A 25,171-nucleotide genomic window follows, 5' to 3' on the forward strand; every position below is an offset into this window, starting at 1 on the left:
TTCCAGATCTCAGCACGAGCTCCCAAGGAAGAAGCTAACTTTTAGTCTTAAGGTAACTCAGAATTTATCACACAACAGAAAAAAGAACAGAGAGGAAAGTGCCATGGCATTCACAGGAAGAGACCAGCTGCTGAAAGTATCCAGCTGCTATGGCCTTTAATCAAATGCTAATTTCTTGAGTGCACATCAGAGTGGAATCTACTTCCTTTAGTGAGTAGAACTCAGAACTGTTTGGAGCACTGGTAGAGTAGGTGTGGGGAAGAAGAGTCATAGAGGATGTGAGACTGAGCAGAGTTAGAGCAGGTAGGAAGTGAAGGGGGAAAATGTCACGGAGGAACAGGTGGGTAAGAGGGTCAGAGGGCACAGGAATCCCAGAGTCTATGGGACGCAGCCTGAACAGACACAAAGGCAAGAGTGATCTAGGTCTGGTGGAGGGGTTGTACCTGCAGAATAACCCAGTGACCTTTCTTGGCTGCCAGGTCTAGTGCAGCCTCAGCAACTACCTCTTGTCCTTGCCCCAGAGACACGTTGTGGAAGTTCCGATTGTTGAACGTATATCCAAGTTTCTTTCCTAAAACAAACATGGAATTGTTAGTATCATTTTTTGAGTCTAATCATCCGTGCTGCTATTCCTAAGAACTGTCTCCAGGTGTCATCCCTCAAACCTAGGTATGCCTGGACCCAGACCCAAGCCTCATATTTTCTTTCTCCTTCATAGGAGGCTAAATCTTTCCAATATGCAAACTCAGATAAAAGGAAACATTTGTCTACATCCAGATCACCTCACCCCTGCTTCATCAGCTAACCCTCAAGAATGGTTTAGGGTTGTTGACATTCTCTTACATAGTTTCTACTTGAAGACTGGGCATTGGTCCACAAAGAACTGATATAAAAAAGGTAAAGGGCAGTCATGTGGCTATGTTTCCTTCTGGTTTTCATCTTCTGAATATATCCAATCTTCCTTGGAACTTTCCAGGGAGGTGTGGGCAGAATTCAGTCAGTCCTGGCTTCCCTTCTATCAGCCTCCTCCTTTACTATCTACACTACATAGAAAGCTTTGTGTTATCCTTGCATGAAAGAAAGTCGAGAGAAGAAAGAGAAAACAAGAACAGGGTGAATGTTTTGGTGTGAATGTTACATTGTGCTGTTAGTGTAGGAAACAAGATAGAATAATAATAACAATAATAATAAAATATCATAGCCATACCACAGGAGCAAGACCAATGCCATGGAGTTGCTCTTGAAGCCTAAAGACAATTGAACCTAAAAAATGACCTTAATATAGAGGACCAATTCTGTTTACACATTAGCTGTTAGCACAATCCAATAAGGTTTAGGAAAGGTATATGTCATTCTTTACATAAAAGGATCATAAAACTGTGTAATACCATGGAGGAATCATTGAACAATTTTTCTGGAAAGGTGAAATAGAGGAGGGAGAAGATGATTTTAAAAAGAGAAAAAGAATACAAAGCTGTACAATTTTTTTTTACTTCCAGAAGAACTAAAATTATAGGTATAATTTGATACTCGTGTAAGAGAGCTTTGAAAAGAAAACAGTTTATATTGGATAGTTCTTTTAAATACTAAAACGTATGTGTACTCTCCTTCAACTACTTACAAGTAGGATGATGAGTTTTTATATTGAGAAATAGTTACTATAGATTCAACTGAGATGAACCCAAGAAATACCTTTATTAAACTCAATAAATCCTAGCTGGCAAGCATTTGATGTCAGCTTTAGAACTGGGGAGATAAACAACTAATTCCGGAGCAAACACCAGGATAAAAGGTGTGGGGATTATTAGATGGCTTTCGTGATTTTTTGTTGTTGTTGTTGTTGTTCACAAAGGACCCTATTTATTTCCTTTATTCTCTGGAGAAGGATGTGGGGACAGAGGCGCTTAATAAAGATTAGTTGGAAAATGACAGACTGGAGGGGTCATGGTGAGACAAAGCCTGGTATTGCAGAGCCAGCTTGGACCAATCTGCATCAATCCAGGCTGACAAAAAAGAAATGGATCTTGTAAGTGGTAGGAAGGGGGACAATTGATGGGGCTCTGTTTACTCCACACTCAGCTGACTATATCAGACATGAGCCTTGTGGTGCGTGAAGTGAAATTTCAGAGTCTTTTCATTCACAGCTGGGAGGCCCATAGGTACCGTGTAGGTCATTAGCAAGTTCCCCATGGTATTAATATTCTTATGAGGTTCACATTCACACTGCCTTGTGAGATGTCTTCCATGGTCTCACCTTACTGTGTGTGTGACCCACTTTCCTGTTTCTGACCTGTCTACCTCCCTAGATGGCTATGTAAGTACTGTAGACCCCATTTATCTTCTCCTAGGGTGCTTCATCTCTCTACTGTCTCAGCGAGGATCCCACAGCTCCAAGAGCCCACTCTTGAATGCCATGTACCTATGGTGTTCTGAGAAAGGGGAATGTGTTTCTAGAATTCTCTTGCTACTTGCTAAAAAAAAGCTTCCCTCCCCCTTTAATACATGTATCTTTTGGCTACTAACTTTCGTGTTCTGTGCTTCCTGCTAGCTTCCTGGTGAGACTGACTTTTATGAAGGGCTTAACTTGGTCACTGTTTCACCATTGTCATTAATGCCATTATGGATGAGTTGGCTAACATCCGCCTTCATGCCTCCTTATTCTCTTCAACCATAGAGAACTTACTTTGGCCCCATTGCTGCTACCTCTTCCAAGGGCTGCACCCAGGATGTTCCCATCACCAAGAACTGTTGCCATGGCTAAGCTATTATTCTTAGGCAGCCTCAGGACTATCACAGCTGACGCCCAGGTTCAATCTGATTTCCTCTCCGCCTATGACTCTACTTCAATCAAATGGCCAGGTTACTGGCTCCTCCATTTTTCCCCTTATCTTCACCATTACCACTTTGACTTAGTTTAATACATATCTAATAATGCTGAATTTGAACCATGATCTCATAACATCGTCAGCTCCACTGTTTCCTTCTCCATCTTCATTATGGAACCTTTAGACACCTTTAGCTCCATGTGAACTCAAACATTAGTAAAAGAGAAAAGTGACAAATGCCTTTGGTAAATTGGTACTACCACAAGCTCATGGCCCTCAGCCTCAATGCTCTTGGAAGAGCTTTTCAGGCATTCAGATGTTAGCCATGCCATCCCTCTGTTTTTGGGCATCCTTCCTATTGCCAGCAAATCACTTTACCCTCCCCTCTCTTCTATGCCCGGCTCTGGCAGGAACCCCTTCAGTTGGTTGCCACTGTATCTCCTCCTGTGCACAACCCCCCTTAATAGAAGAGGCACCCTCTTTCTGCTCATCAGTACTGTCTCTTTGTATCTTCAACATCTGTCTCGCTCCCTGGCACATGTACACACACAGTTCTCTACCACCAAAAACACCAACACTGCATCCATCCTCACACTGCCCTCTGGAGGCCAGTCATGGCCAGTCTAACTCATGCTTCACTGCCTCTCCAAGGCAAGAGAACTGGGCTAGGAATGCGGAAGAGAGACCTAAGCAACATACTGATCATCTGGTTGCAAAGACAGTGGATGATGAAACCTTCGTCTCTGAACTTACCTGTGGAAGCCTACCCCAATCTATATGAGCTTGCCACACACACAAGAGGATGCAGAAGAAGCCAGAGGTGGGGCAGACAGCTGCTTTCTGATCACCAAACAGAAGCAGCTACAATCATTTTCTCAGAGCCAAGTACTTGGACGGAGGAGAAAGGGTCCAAGCAAGACCCTGTTACAGACGCTTGAAAGACCAGAGAAGAGGCCTGTGTGAAGATGAAGATGAAGCTGGCTTTGAAGGATGTGACGGGGTGCAGGAAAAGAGCGCACTGCGCCGCCTCAGAGAACAGAAGCTGCATCTCCGTCATTATCCTGCTGTCCATGCTGCTTCGCTTTTATCTTTTCAAAGTCTTCTCACATCAGAGATTTCATTCTTATTCCCACAGTCACCCGAGGGGCTAGGGAGGCATGTTAGGTGATAGAAAACACGGGGAAAAGAGAGAATAATGTGCAAAGAAAGAGCCAAGAAAAGAGACAAGTAAAAGTAAGGTGCTGTTGAGGGATTCATCAGAGTGTGCAAGGAGAGATGCAATGGCGTGGGAGAGTTCATGTTCAAGAGGTTAAGAAGTGCAGATCCAATTCTCTCTCCCTCTTCCTGGTCCTTGTCCCCATCTTATTTGTCTCCCTATTTGTCCTCTTTCTCCTCTTCCTTCCCCCTCCTTCCTTCTTTCTCCTGTTCCACAGTGCTCAGGGTGGACCATCCTGGAGGAGTCCTAGTGGCACAGTTCCAGAAAAGTATAGATTCCTAGCCAAGGATCAGAGGCGAGCTTTGGCTGCTGGGCCTGACTCATAGATCTGCTAGTATGAGGAAGCATGCATTTCAGCAGAGAAGTAGATGAAGGCAAGAAAACAAGTCTTCAATCTGACTTTCGGGGCTTTAAACACCCAGTGCAAATAACTACCACAGTAAAACCAAGGAGAAAAATCAATGTAAGAGTTAAGAGTATAAACCAGCTGTCTAAGGATATGAGGGGATACTAATATTTTAAAGGTCTAAGCAGAGGAATATGATGAATCATCTGGTGAGCCCCAGTTTACAATGGGAATCCACACAGGTGACCCAAGCAGTTTCCCCAACCACCATCAGTACCAGGATATTAAGTACTGTCTCCTTGCTTTGTTTCACAGGCTCATCAGACAAACTGATTAGATTCAAAAAATGGGAAATATGTAGGCCCAGAATCTATGTCTAAATGGGAAAATTAGAAAATAAATCAAACCATCAAGAAGTCAGGGAGGGAGATAAGAAAAGAGAGGGGCACAGGTGCCTAAGTGATCTCCTGTTGATGAACAGCAATGTGCTGCTAGAAGTATGCATTAAGATGACGCCAAGGGCAAGGCTGAGGCAAGGCAGCCAGAGACAGATAAACAATGTAGATAGGGCAAGGGCCAATCTGCCTGAGATGACGGGAAGCTTCAAATAACATGATGGAATAGTTGGAGGTCAATTGGCTAAGAACAAAATTGCTCATAAACAGAGTATATGAAAGCTTTCAAAGGGAGAATAGGAATGGAAATGAGGAACTAAATTTATTCATCTGAAACCAAGAAAGCCCCTGTGGATAGAAGGAAGGCAGAGTTCTTTCAATGTGTGGAAGTCAAGACTACTGCAGTTATGATAAATGTCTCTTATGATATTCATTCATTAATTCGTTTAACAAATATTTACTGAGTGAATTCTCTGTGCTATTCACATTGTGAGACTCTGGTAAGATGAGGACCAAGATGACATGATTTCTGACCCCAAGGTTCTTAGTGACAAGCGGGCAGGCAAACATAACACCCAGCAATGACAGAATGATTAAATTAGAATTGTATTAAGTGCCGTGACACAAATAAAGAGAGTGCCATGAGACTACATAATGGAAAATCAAATGGTTGTACAATGATGAAGTCAGGAAAAACTGATCTTTGTAGGATGAGTGTGGTGGTTTGAAGGGAAATAGCCCCCAAAGGGCTATTAGTAGGGGGTGTGGCCTTGTTGGAGTAGGTGTGATCTTCTTGGAGGAAGTGTATCACTGTGGCGGCAGGCTTTGAGGTCTCATATATGTTCAAGCCACACACAGTAAGGTAGTCCACTTCTTGCTGCCTTTGGATCACGATATAGAATTCTCCAGCACCATGTGTGCCTGCATGCTTGCCATACTCCCAGCTGCCATGCTCCCTGTCATGATGATAATGGACTAAATTTCTGAACCTGTAAGCCGTCACCCCAACTCAATGTTTTTCCTTTATAAGAGTTGCCATGGTCATGGTGTCTCTTCACAGTAATAGGAACTCTAACTAAGATAATAATGAGTAAATACTGCATTGTTGAGGATATTTCATATGAAAAGAGCCATTTGCTGAAATGCTTACAATAATGCCAAGAATCTAAAAGAGGGAGTCTGGTAAGTAAGATTCAAATCTGGACAGAAAGGCCAGGCCCTACAGGCTATATTGATCATGTGAAGGATGTTTGACTTAACCTTTAGGCTGATGGGAGTCCAGGAGAACATTTTAAGGAGCAGAGTGATATTGAAGGATTTGGGATTTAGCAAGGGGATTTGGCTCACAGAGTAGCAAAGGATTTTCTGGAAAGGAGAGCAGAAATGAGTCATGAGGTCATTGATAAATCCAGTGAGAGATTATGGCCATTCAGCAGAATCCAAAGAAAAATCATGACAGTTTGACAGGGCTGGGGAAGGGCTATTTAAGATGACCTATTCCTTCTTGCTGACTAATGGTGGCATTTACCAAAAGTAATAGAGTGAAGCTAGACAAAGATGTGACTCTCCCTTGAACAGACTGCCTCGAGTAGAGCAAAAAGGACCCACAGGTAGACACAGCTCATGAGAGAATGGAACACAGAGCAGATGATCCCAAAGTTCCAGGGGATAAGAATGGGTCACCTAACTTAGAAACTCACAGACAAAATCAGCTTCTAGAATACAGCAGATACATGGAGCCAAAGTTCTAAGTAGTAATCATTTGGTACCCAGAAAAATTATCCAAGAAATCTGGGGTCAAGCAAGTGTTCAGAAAGGTTATTTCCTAGGATTCTCTTCTGATCATGTGTGGCAGCAAAATGAAGATGGGAAATAGGAAATAAGTAGGATATATATATATATAATTAAGGTACAATATCAAGAAAATAAAATAAACCCTGGGATATCAACTTCCTAGAAAGCTAAAATAGAATTCATTCATATTGTAAGAGGATGTTAATAACTCTAGTAAGAATGCCTTCTGGAGTAAAAAGAGAATGCCTTTCAATACATAGAATTAGCATGAAGCTAGTGATAATTGTAAGTGATATTTATTTCTTTTCTCAAGGTAATTTGCAACTCTAGGAAAAACTGGAAGTTCTCAAAGAAAAATCTCCATTTACATATGAAACAAAGTTGAACTTCACATGGGTTTAAACGCCTATAAAATATTCCTTCTGAGGATATCTAGAGATTATAACATTGAACCAAAACCCAGATAATATGAGTGTGCTGGCTAGTTTTTACATCAATGTAACACAGGCTTCAGTCATTTTGGAAGATGGAACCTCAATTGAGAAAATGCCCCCATCAGGTTGCCTATGGAGAAGTCTGTGGTGCATACTCCTGACTGATGATAGATGTGAGTGGGCATCCCATAGGGGGTGGTGTTACCACCCTGGGTGGTCCTGGATGGTATAAGAAAGCAGACTGAACAAGGCATGAGGAACAAGCTAGTAAGCAGCATTCCTCCATAGCCTCTGCTTAAGCTCCTGCCTCCAGGTTCCTGCCCTTTTGGACTGCCTTTGATGATCAACTGTGACATGGAAGAGTAAGCAAAATAAACCTTTTCCTCCTGAAGTTGCTTTTGATTATGGTGTTCCAACACAGGAATAGAAACCCTAATTAAGTCAGTGGGCCAGTGAGATGGCTTTGACTCCTCCCACTCCATGAAGTTGTCCTCTGACCTTTACCAGTGGCCCATATGTCCACTCCCCAACATCATGTGCATGTGCCTCACTGCTTGTCTCAGAGGAGGACTTTTCTTAACTAGGATAGGGCTATTTATTATTCTGAAGTTTAAATGTGAACACAATAGATCAGGCATGTATAGAATTAATGATAGGAACAAGGAAAATGACCATACACTTGGCCTTGATTATGGACAAACAAAACCACAGCTTCCCAGTTGAAAAATGGAAGCCTTAGCTTGTATAGAGGGAAGTGAAAAAGAATTATCTAGGATTTGTGAAGCAAAATATTTCTTTGGGGCTGAGGAGATGGCTTAGTTGGTTAAATGCTTGCCATGCAAGCTTGAGGACCTGAGTTCAATTCCTAGAGCCTACATAAACATGTTTGTAATCCTACTGCTGGTAAGGCAGAGATCATTTGATCTCTGGGGCCCACTGGCCAGCCAGCCTAGCCTATTTGGTGAACTTCAGGCCAATGACAGACTATGTTAGTCATTTTTCCTCCCTATTGCTGGGATAAGACACCATGACCATGGCAACTTATCAATGAATGAGTTTAATTGGGCTGACAGATCCAGAGGGTTAGAGTCCATGATAATGGAATGAAGGCATGGCAGCTGCTGAGGGCTCATATCTTGGTTCACAAACAGGAGGTAGAGAACACACTAGGAATGGCAGAGTCCATAAGGAATGGCACAAATCTTTTGAAACTCCAAAGCTCACTCCCAGTGACATACCTCCTCCAAACAGGCCTCACCTCCTAATCCTTCTCAAACAGTTCTACCAACTGGGGACCAAGTATTCAGACACATGAACCTGTAGGGACCATTCTCATTCAACACAGACATCCTGTCTTAAAAAAAAAAAACCAAAAAAACAAAACAAAACAAAACAAAACCCAAGATGAATGGCTCATGAGAAATGATATCTGAGGTTGACCTCTGACCTGCACTCACACGCATGTACTCACATGGACACATACCTGTATACACACACACACACACACACACACACACACACACACACACACACAACTAAGTTTTAGACTAATATATATATATATATCATAGAGGAACTGAACACTTTAATACAGATATCATTATAGACATGTTTATTTACCAACAAATTACATGACTTTGATGACGTGACCAAGGGCCTGAAAGAAACAAAGTACTGAAATTTACTCAGTGAGAAATTGAAACTTAGACTAGGCATAAAATGGCAAGGAGACTGAACTTTTAATTTTAAAACTTCCTGTCTAGAAAAGCCCAAGCTCAATGGCTTCCTCACTGAGTTCTCTGAAACATTCATAGACATGGAAGCCAGGTCCCGTCATTTGGGTATTTCCCCAGGGTCTAATTGACTGGAGGCCTGGTAGCCAGAGTGGCATTATTGGGAGGTGCTGTGGAACTTTTAAGAGGTGGGACATAGTGAGAGGTCCTTGGGTCATTGAGTGGTCCACCCTTGAGCTCTCTGAGAAGACCGTCTGTCATACCTCCAGTAAGCCTGGCCTCTCCTCTCTTCGTTGATGCTTGAATCTGTGATTCTCCCCCCCCATTTATGATCGAGGACCCCATCATGGGCTTTCACCAGAACCTACACTATGCTGATTAGACTTTCAGCCTCAAAGATGAGCACACCTCTTTTTTTTAGTGACGTTAGCTGCCTCACGTATTTTGTTGTGATGATGAAAATGTGACAAATCCACCAATCCTTTACAAAATCTTCACACACACACACACACACACACACCAAAACAAAAGGAGGGAATACTTCCAAATACTTGCAGTCAAATGAATAGATTCCTAGTATTATTCTATAACTAAAACAAGACAAAGTTTAAGGAAAAGGTAGGCCAATATCCTTGATGAAGATACTTACCAATATCCTTTAACAAAATACTGGCAAACTGAATCTAGTTAATGTAGAAAATGAATTAAGTAGTAGGATCATTTGAGATCCTTAGAAGGCAAGATTGGCTTAATTAAACAAACAAGCAATATAACATGTTGTATTCATACACCAAAGAAAAATAACCTGCATTACCACCTCACTTGAAGAAGATCAAACATTTGACAAAATCTAAAATGTTTTCACAATTAAAGAAAAACTGTAACAAATAAGAAATAGAAGCAGCTCCTGGGTCTGATGAAAGATGTCTACAAAAGATTCACAGCTATCATAGTCAAAAGGGAAGGTTGAAAGTCTTCCTTCTCTTAGACTAGGAACAAGATAAAGATACCCAAATTAGCCACTTTTATTTAATATCATACTGAAATTCTTATCAGGGCAATTATGAAAGAAAAAAAAAATAAAAAGCATTCAGATTGTAAAAGATATTGTTTCTACTTGTAGAGAACATAGTCTTATATTTATAAAATTGTGTGTATGAATATATGAATAAAGGTATGTGTGCATATGTGTATGTATGTGTGTATATGTATGTGTGTATATGAATATGTGTATATGTATGTATGTATATGTGTATATGTATGTATATATATGTATGTGTGTATGTGTTGCATGTATATGTATGTGTGTATATAATATACATATGTGTACATGTGTGTATGTGTATATGTGTGTTGGTGTGTGTGTGCATGTGTGTGTGCATGTGTATGGAATCTAGTATCTAGAAAACCTTAAGCATCTCCATCATAAGAACAGGAGACCCAACAGACAAGTTTAGCAACTTTTCTAACAGAAGTCTATGTATAAAATTTCACTACCAATGAAATTGAGATTAAGAAAATCATCATACAATATAATGAACACAAATGAAAGATATGTACTCTACAAACTGTACAATACTGTTCAAAAAGGAACAAACTTTAAAAAAATTACATGGAAAGACAATCCACGTTCATGTATTAGAGTGCTTCCTATTGTTAAGTTAGCCACATGTCCTCAGTTGACTTACATGGTAATCACAGAAATCCCTACTGAAATCTGAATGGACTTCTCTTTATTTTTTTTTATTTTATTTTTTATTTTTTATTTATTTTTTTATCATTATGTGTTTTAATTTTATACATCAGCCATGGGTTCCCCTGTCCTCCCCCCTCCCGCCCCCACCCCCACCTTCCCCCCAGCCCCTCCCCTCCATTCCCATGTCCTCCAGGATCAAGACACCCCTGGGGATTCATTTAAACCTGGTAGATTCAGTACAGGCAGGCTCTTTAGTTTTTTTTTTATAGAACTTGACAAGCCAATTTTAAAAGTTGTGTGGAAATACAAGAGAGTACAAGGACCTGAAACAATCTTAAAGAAAAATGTTGGCAGACTCATTTCCTGACTTAAAATTTTACTATACAGCTCCAATGTCAGTATTGCAGTTGGCATACAGACATCATACATAGATCAACAAAACAGAACTAATAGTCCCCAAATAAGCTCTTACACTTACGATCAATTTAATTAGAAAAATTAAATGCTTATTGTTATCTTTATTTATGGGTATGCATCTGTGTGACTGTATGCTAGTGTAGTGCCTTTGGAGGCCAGAATAGGACATCACATTCCCTGGTCCTAGGATTCCAGGTGTTTGTGAGTCATCTGATGTAGGTGCTGGGAACTGAACTCAGGTCCTCTGCAAAAGCAGCAAGTACTCTTAATTGCTGACCTGACCCACTTTTTCTGCTCCAGGCGAACTTCACTTGACAGGGGTTCCCGGGAAATTCAGTCTTTCCAAAAGCTGATTCTGAGACAAGGTATCTACACACCAAAGAACAAAATTGGATGGCTTATTCATACTATATACAGCATGAATCACAGGTCTACACAGAATGGCTAAAAAGAAATCCAATCTTCTCTCTGGTTCATGATGCTGTGGCTTTGCTTTAGCAATAAGGCTGACTTTTGCTGGCCTGCAAAGGCAGAGTTTTACACAGTGAACCTTGAATGTAGAAATGAGGAAGCAACAGACCTGAAGAATGGAAGGCCATGGACTATTGCACCCTTGGCTCCAAAGCAAGCTTTGCTTACCATGGTTTTCCACATCCTTCAGTGGGTCCACCCCCGGAGACAGGATGAAAAACATGGGAGTGGCTGGTCCTGACTCTTCAAATGAGGCTACAAAATCGAGTGCTCTTCCCATTACATATTTGCTTCCTAACTTCTCCTCAACGAAGTCTCTGCAGGAGGAGATAAGTGTATGTGTCATAACATTTGAGAAATACAGATTTCTAGAAATGAAAAGGCATGTTCAAGCTCATGGGGTTGAGAGGACTGGCTCCAACTTCACAACTTGTCAACACTTACTGTCTTGCACTGCTAGCTCCAAGCCATCATCTAGATCTGGGCTCCTGACCACTCTCCACCCAGACCATTGCTGTCTCCCTCTGTAGACCTGGTCTCTTCTCACATCATCTCACCCTTTTGGAGACTGTTAGGATCAATATCTTTGAATGACTATGGGCAGCTAAATCTAACCTACTCTACATCCCTGTCATGTGCCAACATGTCCAACATTTAAGGTCCCACAGGACTCTTTGACACTCTGTTCTTCCTTTTTTTTTCCCACTCTTGCCCACAATGATCTTTTCCAAAGTGTCCTATTTTATGTGAAACAAATCCTTCCAGCTTACTTGATGTCTGGACAAACTCCTGACATTCACGGTCCCTTCCACTATTCCCCAAGACATAGCTTCTCTTGTATCCTTCTCAGTTGGGCTTGCACTAGATGGATTTCAGTGTGGGCAGTAGCCACATAATGTTCACTGTCTAATAGTTATCTTCACGTCAACAACTTTCCACTTGTGTGGCTCCACTGAGACTTATTTCTCCAGGCTGTATCACCACTAGCCACGCACACCAGTACCATCTATCATTCCACTTGGTACTTTTCCCATTCACTCAACACTTGGGCTCTTGACTCATGAACTTTTCTCCAGCCTGAGTGATATCAATATCTGTGTGGACAGACCTCAAACAAATTGATTTTCATTCCTTACTCCCTCCTCTACCCAGTTCATGGCCATCCTTCAATGCATGTCATTACTTGGGAATTTGTTTGTAAGTCTGAAATAGCTAATTCAATTCTCAGTCCAAAAATCTTCAATCCTTACAGTTATTGGTACTATATCTTTATCTCAACAAGCCTTTGCCTGAATGAGTGCCATGAAAAGTGCAGGAATTTCAATTTCTTGGCCCCTCTGATGAGTTCCCATCAGCCAATTTTTCTTCTCACTTCTTTCCTATCTAGCATAGATGCTGTGTCTTCTAATTCCTTTCCTTAAAAAGTAATGTCTTTAAGTATAATAGATTTACCAAATTGTGTGACTTTCTTGACAGTCCAGTGTTAGAATATTTTCATTACACCAGGGAGAACTTTTATATTCAGATACTTTCCAAGTGGCCACTAAACTGCTTTCTGTCTCTGTAGACTCCATGGCCTTTGACATCTAATCATATCCCAACCTGCCTTTCCCAATTCTTATTTCACTGCTTTGAAGTCAATGGAACTTTAGCCTGGGAGCCTTGTACCTCTGACACTTACATCTATGGGGGAAAAACATCCAATCGTGATGCCTGGCACCACTACAAGTTTAGCTTTGGGATTCTTTACATTTCCCTGGCCATACTTCTGTCTTATTTCTTCTCAGATTTCTCTCCATCCCTCCATCATTTGCTCCTCCCTCTCCTGTTTTTCCTCTCTTTTGAGACAGGGTCTCCTATATCCCAGGCTGGCCTCAAACTTGCTATGAAGCCGAGGATGACCTTGGGCTGCATACCGCAAGCATTACACTGATGGAGCTACATCTCTATTCCCCTTCTCTTTCATTTTCATGAACCCGTTCTTTTTTTTTGCATATGTGTGGTTATGTGTGTATGGATGCATGTTCACATACTTGTGGATGCACACATGTGTATGAGTGCACATGCATATGTGTGCATGTCCTTGTGGAGGACCAGAGTTGACATTGAATAGCTTCTTCAATTGCTCCCCACCTTACATATTGAGACAGGGTCTCTCACTGGTACCCAGACCTCACTGGCTTTGGCTTGCTCTAGGGAATCTCTGCCTCTGCACCCATTCACTGGGCCTATAGGAAGGCTGTCACACCCATCCAGCATGTGTGTAGGTTCTGAGGTTCCAGAGTCTGTTCCTCACACTTGCCTGGTATGCATTACCATCTCTCTAGCCACAGTCCTCTTTTCAAGCCTTTGCCATTCTCTGATTTTTAACTCCATGTAGCTCGTCATCCTACTTCTCAGAGAAGTTAGAAGTCAAATATCCTTGTTGATTCTCTGCCATCTATTTATCAAACTAAGGATATAACCAATTCTCTCTCTCTGTTTCTGTGATGCTAAAAGTAGACTCTCCACATGCTTTCTGGATCCCTCTATCTTTCTTCATATTATTGGTGATTGGCATCTTTTTCAATGCTGAGATTGATGATTATCTCCCCTCCCCCAAACTTTCTATTAGGACATCAAGACAACCAATGGCATACCTAAAACAGATGCCATACCCAAGGCAACTGGTCTCATGGGTTTTAGTCATGGTACAAAGGTGCCCATTACTATATAAACATGGCTTTGAAGTTCAGCTATGCCAGGCTGGTCTTCCTGAGATTGCCCTTTACACATGCCTTCCCAGAACCTGTGGCCTGCCCCCTACCGCATAGCATAGGTCATCCGGTCAGGTCTCATGACCCTCATCATGCAGAGGCGCTGCAGGGCTGACTTGTTCTTCCAGTCCTGGGGGAACTTCTCCTTCTCGGGACACTCCGACTCCACAAACTTTTTCCAGCTCTTGGCGGAGCCTTCAATGTCTCGATCCAGATTGCAGAATTCTTCCATTGATGAAAGGGCCTAGGGAATGTCAGAGAATCTTGTTCTAAAATGCAGTTTCTCTAGACAGCTGTGCATTGGGGGCAGAGGGCTGAGAGGCAAGTGGCATTCTTTGCATAAACAGATGTCATTCATAGTCTGGTCTTGGTTCTCCCTCTAGAAAAAGACAAGGAAGAGGAAGAATATATGCAAGTTCATCCATAACACACTGCCTGCCAATATCATACAGTGGTTGCAAATAAAATGTTTGTGACTGGCTCATACCCAGCAGCACACTGTTCCATGGGAAATGGGTCTAAGTAGGTGCTGCAGTTTTTGAGGTCCCAGAGCCCCAACACCTAAGTCAGAGGGGCTTCCTTGCATTTTCACACTCACTGTACCACCACACTCTGTCCATCTATCTCTCAAATGTGTCTAGAATGTCAATGCAGCATTTCGAAGGACTGCTGGGTCCATAAGCATCAACTTCAAATACAGAACACAGGAACCACACATCTTCATTTCATGCCCCTCTCCAAGGTGTCATTTTTCATCTCATCCCATTTGAGCCTTCCTGCATCAACTTGGGGGTGTGCCTGACTCTACCAATTCAATTCAGGTTCTGTTCTCTTCTCCACTAACTTTGGCTCCTTCCTTTTCTTGTGCTGGTCATGCCTCTTATTTGTTAAGGCTCTACAAAGTCTGGTTCAAAGTCAGCAGACAATCCTCTTGTAGATTAAAGCAGGATGTCCTTGTATCGTTTTCTTAGCACACTTACAGCTGTTCACAATCGCGCAACTTGTAGATGTCTGATTCTGGAGAGCATGCGCCTTATCCCTTCTTCCTCCTCCTTATTTGGGAAGTCTAGGAAGAAAGCCAGGGCACTCCTTCCTCTGAAGCTGGAAGGAACTTGTGTCGTGTACCCTCTGTCCATGCACAGGTGCCTCTAACCTGGCCCATTCATAGCTCCTACCACCCCAATGCTGTCTTCACTCCTGGATTGCTAGCCTTCTTTGCACTACTTGGAAGCTATTTTTTTCCTTCCAGAAAACTTCATTCTGACAGTAGTATAAAGTACTTTAGCCACATCTATCTCCTTCCCCCAACTTCTCCCAGATCCACCCCAACCTTTGTGCCTATCCTGTAGGGTAAAAAGGCCAGCCAAAGAAACACACCCTGACCCTGGAACCAGAGCCAGCCAAAGAAACACATCCTGGCTCTGTGCTCCCCCCAATCCTTCACTCCGACCAACTGAGCAAGAAACCAGCCAATGCCTGAGCAGGAAAATTAACCATCTCTGAGCTTGTCCAAGCTCAGGGATTGAAATCTGACTAATTGCTACCCTAAAAATCTTCACCCTGGAAATATTCCGCCTTAAGAAGCTCTATATAAACCTGTATCTGTTCAATTGGGAGCTGCCCTTTTCTACCCTGGCAGAGGCAGCCACTCTCTTGGATTCCTCCCTCCCAAATGAATAAATAAATCTCTTGAAGGAGTTTTGGGTGAAGACCTTCTTTCACCAGAGTGGAGTGGAGCAGAGAAGCAAGGGACATCTCTGCTTGGAATTCCCTTAGTGGAGGGAGCAGAGAAGTAGCAATTTTTATTAAGCAGGAGCAAACTGCCACATTTTCTGAGGTGGTTTCCTTGTTAGCAGAGTGATGAAGAGAAGTAACAATTTTCACCAGAGCAGAGAAGCAAGGGACATTTCTGCTGGGGAACTCTCCTAGCAGAGTGGTGCTGTGGATGATTGATTGATAAATAAAATGCTGATTGTCGAGTAGCCAGACAGGAAGTATAGGCGGGACAAAGAGAGAGGAGAGGTATGGGAAGTGGAAGGCTGAGGTGGAGAGATGCTGCCATTGGCCACCATGAGAAGATGTTAAGATACTGGTAAGCCACAAGCCATGTGGCAACTTATAGATGAATAGAAATGGGTTAATTTAAAATATAAGAACTAGATAGCAAGAAGCCTCAGCCATTAGGCCAAACAGTTTAAATAATGTGTCTTTGTGTTTATTTTATAAGTGGGCTGCAGGATTGCAGGGGCTTGGCGGGACCTGGAGAGAAGCTCTCCAGCTACAGAGTGCAGCAGAGCTTAGTTGAAAGGGCTCTCTCTGAGAGGAGCAGGATTGCTACATTCCTTCGGGGAAACCATCCCTGACTGGAACACAGCTCTAGGTATAGCCTGACTCCTGACAGTCAGGACACCTTTCTCCTCAGAGCTGTAACATTTGCACACCAAACTTTGCTTATCTCTCTCTCTTTCTCTTCCCCTGCCCCCAAATTGAGTCCAAGTTGTATTTCCCATATACTCTTGGGTATAGTGCCTGTCCTGACCGTGGCAGACCTACCACAAGTCACCCTCCTAAAGAAAATGGAATCTTCCTCTCCCAGCAGCTATCAAAAGCCAATAGACCTGCAGTTAGGGGACAACTCCCACTTCTTTCCCTCCACGCTGGGGTTTTGTCTGGTGAAGCCAACACTGGTCTTGTGCACGTGTTCATAGTCACTATGAGAACCTATGTGCAATTGCCCCGCTGTGTCCAGAAAATGAATATTGTTTACTTGCAGCTATCCACCATCTCCTCTGGCGCTTGAGGTCCTTCCATCCTTTCTTCTGCAAAAATCCCTGACACTCTATGAAAGGGATGTAACACAGATGGTCCATTTCAGGGTATGCAAAGAGTAGTAAATCCTATTATACTGTCTTAACATATCTATGGTACCGTCACTCTTGATACTGAAAATTTGGGTGGGTATTATGGCTTAAACATAACTTTTGTTTTGAAGCCTTAACCCCCAGCTTGTGGCATATTTTGGAAACTTGGGGTAAGGGCTAGCTGTAAGAAGGTTTCTGGGAGTAGATGTTTGTGGGTATACTATCCCTGGCTACCTTCTGTCTTGCTCTCTGCTTTCTGGTCTACCTTAGTGTAAATCAAGCTGTCCTTCACACCTTCCCCACCCTGATGAACTGAGCCCTCTACCACCATGAACCAAAATTAATATTGCCACCTTAGCCAGGGCGGTGGTGGCGCACGCCTTTAATCCCAGCACTGGGGAGGCAGGGGCAGGCAGATCTTTGTGAGTTCAAGGCCAGTTCCTGGTCTACAGAGCGTGATCCAGGAAAGGGGCAAAGCGACACAGAGAAACCCCGTCTCAAAAAACAAAAAAACAAAACAAAACAAAACAAAAATCTGTGCTGTTAGGTATTTCATCATGGTGGTATAAAACAAAGGAATTTGGTGGGGATTTGACATAGACCCACCCCTTACACATTAGTGATGGGTAGTGCTTCAATTTTACCTTTATTTCTCCAACAGTAGACTGAGGCTCTAAAGCACCTATACAATGCAATGAAGGTCAAGGAGCTCAAAATTATTATCATTATTTGAATCCATCTATCCATTCATTCATACAATCTTTCAGCATTTATTAATGTCCTACTACATTTCAAGAACATCAGAATACAATAGTGGGGGTGGGGGAGAGATGCATGTCTTCAAACAGCTTTCAGTCTTAGGGAGAAAGGAGATGAGGGGAAGTCTTGGAGAGCATGTAGGATTCTGTTAGGTCAGCACAAAGACTGAAAAAATGAGAATGCACTTTAAAGGAAGGATAAAAAAAAAAATGAGCCCAAACCTGGAGGGTGAGATGGAACTGTGAAAACATGATGGCAGCGGAGAATCCTTCCTGGGAACAAGGACATAGGAAGGCTGCAGAAGGACACAGACACTGGCCTTGGTGTGCCTGCACTCTTCTCCTGAAGGGATGAACACACATCCTTTCACCGGGGCTCTGTGGATTACCAATTCCACCCCAGCTACATGGTGTGGGAAATGCCTTCTTTCCTGAGGAGTGGTGAAGGGCGCTATGAAGAAAGGTGGATGAGGCCCAGGGACACAGAGATCAGTCCTACCACGAGCATTTACAACCCACAGGGCTTGCAGTTCACTTGGGCTTCAGTTTGTTTATGCAAAAAAATGAGGCCGGGGGGTCAAGTGCTGTAGTGGGTGGCTGCTCTAGCTATGACCTTGAAGCACCACCTCTAGTGAGGTAGCAGATAACTGTTACACCTGCCTATGACCTTGAAGTACATGCCCCTGAGGCATGCAATTCGGACCCTTAAGACCAGGGATGCAGACCTGGTCTGCACATGCCCAGTGCTCTCTTTTCTCCTTCATGGGACTTGGATGCTGGGATGATCTCAAGCAGAAGAACAGCATGGGACCGTGCCTCATCATTCCAGGATCCTGCAACAATTCCAGGATCCTGCAACAATTCCTCTATTCTGTCTAGTGAATTTTCCTTCCCTAATGAATTCCTTTGCCCTTTAAGCAGACTCCATGGATTTCTCACATTAAAGTGTCATATCTTATATTCTAGCCTAGACATAAAACTTTGAAGACTATGAAAGTTCCTTTCATGGAGGTTTGCTAGCTATTGGATTTCAACTGCCACATTCTTTGTCTCAAATTCCTACAAGATTGTGAGTTAGCTGTGGGCAAGAACTTCCCCAGGCATGGGCAGCCTCTGGGAAGTGATAATTAAGGAAGTCTGACTTCTGCAGAGCCACAGGAGGCTGGGATGAGGATGGGCAGGGCAAGGGCTGGGACTGGGACTGGGACTGGTTAAAGCTGCAGCTGCTGTCATTCTGTGTGCTGAGGAGCTGACCCTCCTCTACTTCCAGGATGCCCCACTTCTCAGTCTGTAGCATCATTAACCCTTCCCTGCCCAATTACCCTTACTGTGTCTCCACAAAACAGAGCAAATTACACCATGACCAGAGCTCCCAGTTGCCAGGACTGGGTCTGAAACCACATCCTTGAAGCTCTTTGGTGAACACAATTGCACCATTTAATCTCCCAAATGAGGGGAAGGGATTTCTAGCCTTCTAATAAGCTAAATGGAAATGACTAATTAACCTAATTACTTTGGACTGTGCAGCAAAATACAACAGTGCTAAATTGGCATCCAGAGTGGCAGTGAGGGGCCTTTTCAAAGGCAAACAAAGAAATTCAGCACAGATGAGATTTTTCTAATGAAGAACAGAACATGCCCATTACCTGAAAGTTCAACATTTGAGGGGACTGAAAACATCCTTACAAAGGATTACAATAAAAGCAGGATTTTATCACAGAAATGTCATTCATTACCTGCTTATTAGTCTTCTGGGGAAGGAAGCAAGGCAATCAAGCTTCCTCATTAGATAGAATCCTTTAAAATGTTTTTTTTTTTTAAAATTATTATCTCCTATTCAATTATACTCAGTTTGTTTCTTTAGGCTAAAATCCAAGCATACACTTGAAAAGCATTCATCAAAGGTTTCCACGATTTGTACCACATATTGCTTTGTGCCTCACCTGTGCACATCCCAGGCTGTGCTTGTGTTTGATGGACCTGGATCTGTTGTTCCACATAACAAATGCAGAGAGAGAGAAAGAAAGCTTTGCTCATTTGCAGAAGACTTTAAACAGCCAGATGAGCTCAGCTCACAAAGCAAAACACAAAAGCAGAGGGAAGCCACGCCAAGCCAAGAAGGCATTCTGTGAAAGGAGAGGCAGAAATAATCTATATACCAGCTTGAGGTAAGCTGTGTAAGATGGAACCCCTCAGCTTCCCGATTGCTGGGATTAAAAAGATATGCACATCCATTCTCAGCAGCCCCATTGCTTTGGGGCTTTTTTCACTTTTGCTATGGAGTGTGTAGTAGGAAAGAATATAGAAAACGTCAACAGGATTTGGTCCAGTTGGGCAGTTTCCAGTGCCTGGAAGTTTTTCTTTTTGTGGACAGATTCTATTAGGCACACCCGCATCAGCCACAGCACGCATGTCCCTTATATTGGGGAAACTGATAATCACGATTATTATGAGTTGTGTTCTTCAAAAGATATAGTGAAGAATTATCCTCCAGCACAGTTTGCCTTTCAATAAAATTAAATTTAAAGAATTAATGGGGTCTTTGTAGGTGTACTCAATTTAAAATTGTTTTACTAGGGTAGGCCCTAATCCACTAGGACTGGGGCCTTTACAAGATGGAGAAAGCCACAGAGGCACACAGAGGGAAGGTAGCTCTGTGCTGACTGTGCCGCTGAAGACTGAGATGGGGTATCTGGGCCCCTAACTGAAGAATGCCAGAGACTACCAGAACTGGAAGATGCAAAGACAAGTCCTGCCCAGAGGATTTGGAGGCAGCCTGGTTCTGCCTACACCATCACTTCCGATTTCTAGGCTCTCCAGCTGTATACTTCTGTCATTTTAGGAAACTTGACATACAGTGCTTGACAATAGCAGCCTGTGAAGCAAACACCACCATGCTGTAGGATAGCGTTCTGTATGCTGTGAATATGTGTTGCTCTGATTGGTTCACAAATAGATGCTGATTGGCCAGTAGCCAGGCAGGGAGTATAGGTGGGACTAACAGATGAGGAAAATTCTGAGAAGAAGAAGGGCTGAGTCAGGAGTCCTCAGCCAAACACAGAAGAAGCAGGATGTCAAGGCAGAACTGAGAAAAGGTACCAAGCCACATGGCTAGACATAGACAAGAATTATGGATTAATTTAATTGTAAGAGCTAGTCAGTAATAAGCCTGAGCTAATAGCCAAGGACTTGTAATTAATATAAGCTTCTGAGTGATTATTTTATAAGTGGGCCACAGGACTGTGGGGGCCTGATGGGACCAGAGAAACCATCTGACGACACTGCCACAGCCATCAGTGGATTCTGACTATTGAACATTCACTTTGTGGAAGATGTTATGATGGTTGTTTTGCAGATAAGGAAACAAGGAATTAGATAACATGCCAGAGGCCACACACACTCACAACACATTCACTCACATTCACATACACACACTCTCTCTCACACACACACACTCACAACATACTCACACTCACATGCACACAAACACACAACATACTCACATTCACATGCACATATACACACTCTCTTCCTCTCTCTCTCATACACACACACACTCACAACACACTTACAAACACATACATACTTTCTCTCACACTCACACAATACACTCACACTCATATACACATACACATAGACAGTCTCTCTCTGTCTCTCATTCTCTTTCTGTCTCTCTCTTTCTGTCTCTCTCTCTCTCTTACACACACACACACACACACACACACACACACACACACACACTTTGATCCAGGTATGCCAGAATCAGGGTCTGTGTGAACTAGTCCATCTCCATTGCTGCTGTTGTTCTGCACATGGGTCCGTTCAGAACTGCTTTTAGAACGTATTTCCATAAAGGCAGCAGACTCTGAGTCAGGATTTCTAGGTCCAACAAGGTAGCCGCTGGCCGTGAGGATATTGAGAACTTGAGATAGGGTTAGTGTGATAGAAGGACTGTTTGTTTTTATATGTTTTCAGACAGGATTTCTCTGTGTAACCCTGGCTGTCCGTGAACTCACAGAGATCCATCTGCCTCTGCCTCCCAAGTGCTAGGATTAAAGGTGTGTGCTGCCACCACCTGGCGGGACTGGCTTTTTTTTTTTTTTTTCTTTTTAAAGAGGCTTCTCTGTATTCCAGGTTGTCCCTGACCTTCTGAACTCAAGAGATCCTCCTACTTCAGGGTTTAGACAGCTGGGACTACACAGGCAAATGCCACTTGCCTGGCTCAGAGACTTACTTTTCAACTGTGTTTGAATGATTTTACAGCTAAAGTGCAGAAACTGAAACTCACGTTAATAATTAGAAAACTTGCAGAGGGGTGTTTGGAACAATTTGAATGCACGCGCCAACGGTTTCAACAACAACATAAAAATCTAAATACAAATATTTTGGAGGAAAAATTAACATCTGAGTTGAATATCCATGTGCAAAATATTCAGCAGGTTTCAAAGACAGTGTGAAAGCAAAATATCTCATTAATAATAGTTATTGTTTGGCTATTAAATACTCTAACAAAGACTCATATTCTAAAAGGTTTGGTTGTTACTTCTGGAGCCACTGAGGAATGAAGGAAGCTTTGGGAGGTAAGGCCCAGCGGCAAGAAGCTGGGTCACTAAAGTGCAGCCTCTGAAGGGGCAAATGGCTTCTCCCTCTCTGTTTGTTTCTTGGCTGCCATGAGCTTTCCTCTATCCCATTATGGACTGCTTCACCACAGGCCCAAAAGCAGTGGGAGTGCTGAGAATGGGTGTGTGTGTCTTTAATTCCAGCAAGCAGAAAGCTGAGGCAGAGGACTGTGAAATTCTGTCTTAGAATAATAAATGCATATGTAAATTCCATAATGAAACTGATGACTTTGTGTGCTAATGATAAATAAAAACAAAACAGGAAGAAAAATGAAAGAAATGGGGGCTAACAGGCCATGGACAGAAACCTCTAAAATTGTGAGCCAAACATCTATTTCCTCATTTTAAGCTTATTTTGCTCCTATGCTGGGAATGGGCCTTGTCATTGTATGCTAGAAGTATGTGATTTATTTTTTATTTTATAGGAGCTCACGGTTAAGAGATAAGTGAGTCTCGCAAAAGAGTCATACTTATGAACAGTGTTAGGGCTCTTGGAGACTATGGGGACTTTAAAAAATGGATTGAATACATCTTGCATTGAGATGGCCAAGAGCTTTTAGGGACAAGTAGTGGAAGATTATGGCTTGAAGGTGATGTTCTTGACAAGAATTAGAATCGGGATGGCTAATTTTGATTGACAACTTGATAGGATTTAAAGTCTCCATGAAAACGAGCCTCTGGGCATGCTTGTAAAGAAGTTTCTAGATTGGGTTAAGTGAGGTGGCAAGACCCACCCTGAAGGTACACTGCACCATTTCATGTGTTAAGTACTGGGCTAACTAAAAATGAGGATGTGAGTGGAGTACCAGCATTCCCCTCTCTGTTCTCTGGACTGTGGATGCCATGTGACCAGCTGCCTCACGACTTTCTCACCATGACTGACTCAAACTGGGAGCCAAAGTAAACTCTTCTTTAAGTTCGTCTGTCAGGTGTTGCGCACCAATGAGGAAGGTAGCTAACGCAGTCCTGAAAGACCGTGTAAGAACAGCTAGCGATTCTCTAAGAAGGAAATTAGGAAAGTATTTTGAGCGACAGTAGAATTAGCAGAATTAGCTAATTTCCTAAGATGACTCCTTGATGTGGGCATCATGTTTATAAATGATTACATTCTGGATATACATCGGCTTGGATTAACCTCAAGGGAATTTGGATGAGTGGATGGTGCAATCTGTAAAGGTTATATACTGTGTTTCTGTTCACATGACATCTGTGAGGTAAAAATCATTCTGCAGATGGAGAACAGGCTGGTGGTTGATTGGTACCAAGGGTAGAGGGAGCCAATTGGGAGTCTTTGTAAGGATGGGACTTTCTGAATTTTGATAGTAGTGATTATTACATCTGCCTCATCTGGTATGAGAAGAGGAAAAACAAGGTTGGGGATTTAGCTCAGTGGTAGAGCACTTGCCTAGCAAGCACAAGGCCCTGGGTTCGATCCTCAGCTCTAAAAAAAGAGAAGAGGAAAAACATTGGGAAATAAATAAAGAGGTATTCCATTCACAACAGCAAGCCAAATCAATTGATAAAATGTTTAAGAGTGTGTAAGATAAAACCAAATATACACAGGTGCATACATCACACACCCATAAAAGAACGTAGGACAGTATTCCAAGGATTAGGATTGTAGGAAACAGGGTGTGAGAGATGTCTGTGAATCATTTCTTACAATTGCTTGTGAATACACAATTACTTAAAAAAAAACTGAGTAAGAAATATAGGGAAAGCTGATATTACTTCAGATGTACACTTTTTTGTGCTAGTAAACATTTGTACAATGTGAGAACAAACATGGGAGATCATAAGCAGGATTCATCTTACAAACATTCTATTTCATGTGTGCCCATGGGTATGGACTAGAAAGCTGTGGACTCTCTGGAGCTGGAAGTCACTTCTTTCTCATTTCCTGGCAGACATCGGGTCTGGTTCTGAATGTGGAATCAGTCCCTACTGAAAAAACTTTAGAGTTTGTGATCTTTTCAACTTTCATAAAATACTAACTAGACTAATCTGCCTAACAAGGATTTGTGTCCTGGATCTGCTACGTGTAAGTGGTAGGACCTATGTTTCATGTTCCCATGTGAAATGGGAACAAACAAGACCTATATTCCAGATGGACAAGAGGATGAAATAGTAGTGTATGTTCAATGAACTCAACAGACATGTGCTACTCTTAATTGCTGAGCGTCGAGAGTTGGAAAGGATCCTCCGCATGGAGTTCCAGCTCAGACAAACAGAGATGCCTAGCAGAGCTCTGGTACCTGCCTGACTTTCAGAAGTGGTGTGACAGCACCTTCATATGAGTCCCTGGGCTGATCTGGGGAGCCCAGATTCCAACCCTAAGACTTGACAGATGAAAGACAGTTTAGCTGGCTAAAAAACCCATAGGTTCTCCCTCCCCCCCTGCACGCTAAAGGGATAGCTGTCACCCCACTTGTTTCTTCTCAGCAGACTTGGGAGGATGAGATTATTGTGGTGGTACTTGAAAGGGAGGGAATGCATCTGTGATCAACACAACTCTGTTTGAACTCTGAAAGAGACACACTGATATCACAAGGACATGTATTTAAGTCAAGCCTTTGAGAGAATTTGACTCTTTCTGGGGGTGTGGTACTGACCTTGATGCCTCCCCAGGCCTGGTGGGAGAGGAATTCCACTGGGCTGGGGGTTCCTGTCTGTACTGGAGCCCGAAGCAAGAAGTCTAACTCTGCTGCATTGACTTCCTGGTTCACGAGGAGAATCTGCAATGTGGAAAAAAATAACCCTGTGATTCTTCAGCTGTGGTCACGGAGGCTGGAGATCTTGGGGATTGTCACTCAGTGTAATTACTGCTGCCTTTAGCTCAAGAGCTTGCCC

General features: G+C 42.6%; 1 protein-coding gene across 1 annotated transcript in view; it reads right to left on the reverse strand.

The window, feature by feature from the left end:
• The window catches only part of Dnah9 (dynein axonemal heavy chain 9), a 349,307-nt gene that overhangs the window by 26,054 nt on the left and 298,082 nt on the right, over positions 1-25,171 (reverse strand). Inside the window, exons 59-62 of the mRNA XM_036196748.1 lie at positions 24,934-25,056; positions 14,134-14,327; positions 11,496-11,644; positions 444-571 (exon numbers count right to left, since the gene is read on the reverse strand). Coding sequence (XP_036052641.1) covers positions 444-571; positions 11,496-11,644; positions 14,134-14,327; positions 24,934-25,056 — 594 coding nt within the window. The remainder of the gene's footprint in view (positions 1-443; positions 572-11,495; positions 11,645-14,133; positions 14,328-24,933; positions 25,057-25,171) is intronic.

The sequence above is a fragment of the Onychomys torridus genome, chromosome 8 (assembly GCF_903995425.1).
Source record: "Onychomys torridus chromosome 8, mOncTor1.1, whole genome shotgun sequence".
Lineage (NCBI taxonomy): Eukaryota > Metazoa > Chordata > Mammalia > Rodentia > Cricetidae > Onychomys > Onychomys torridus.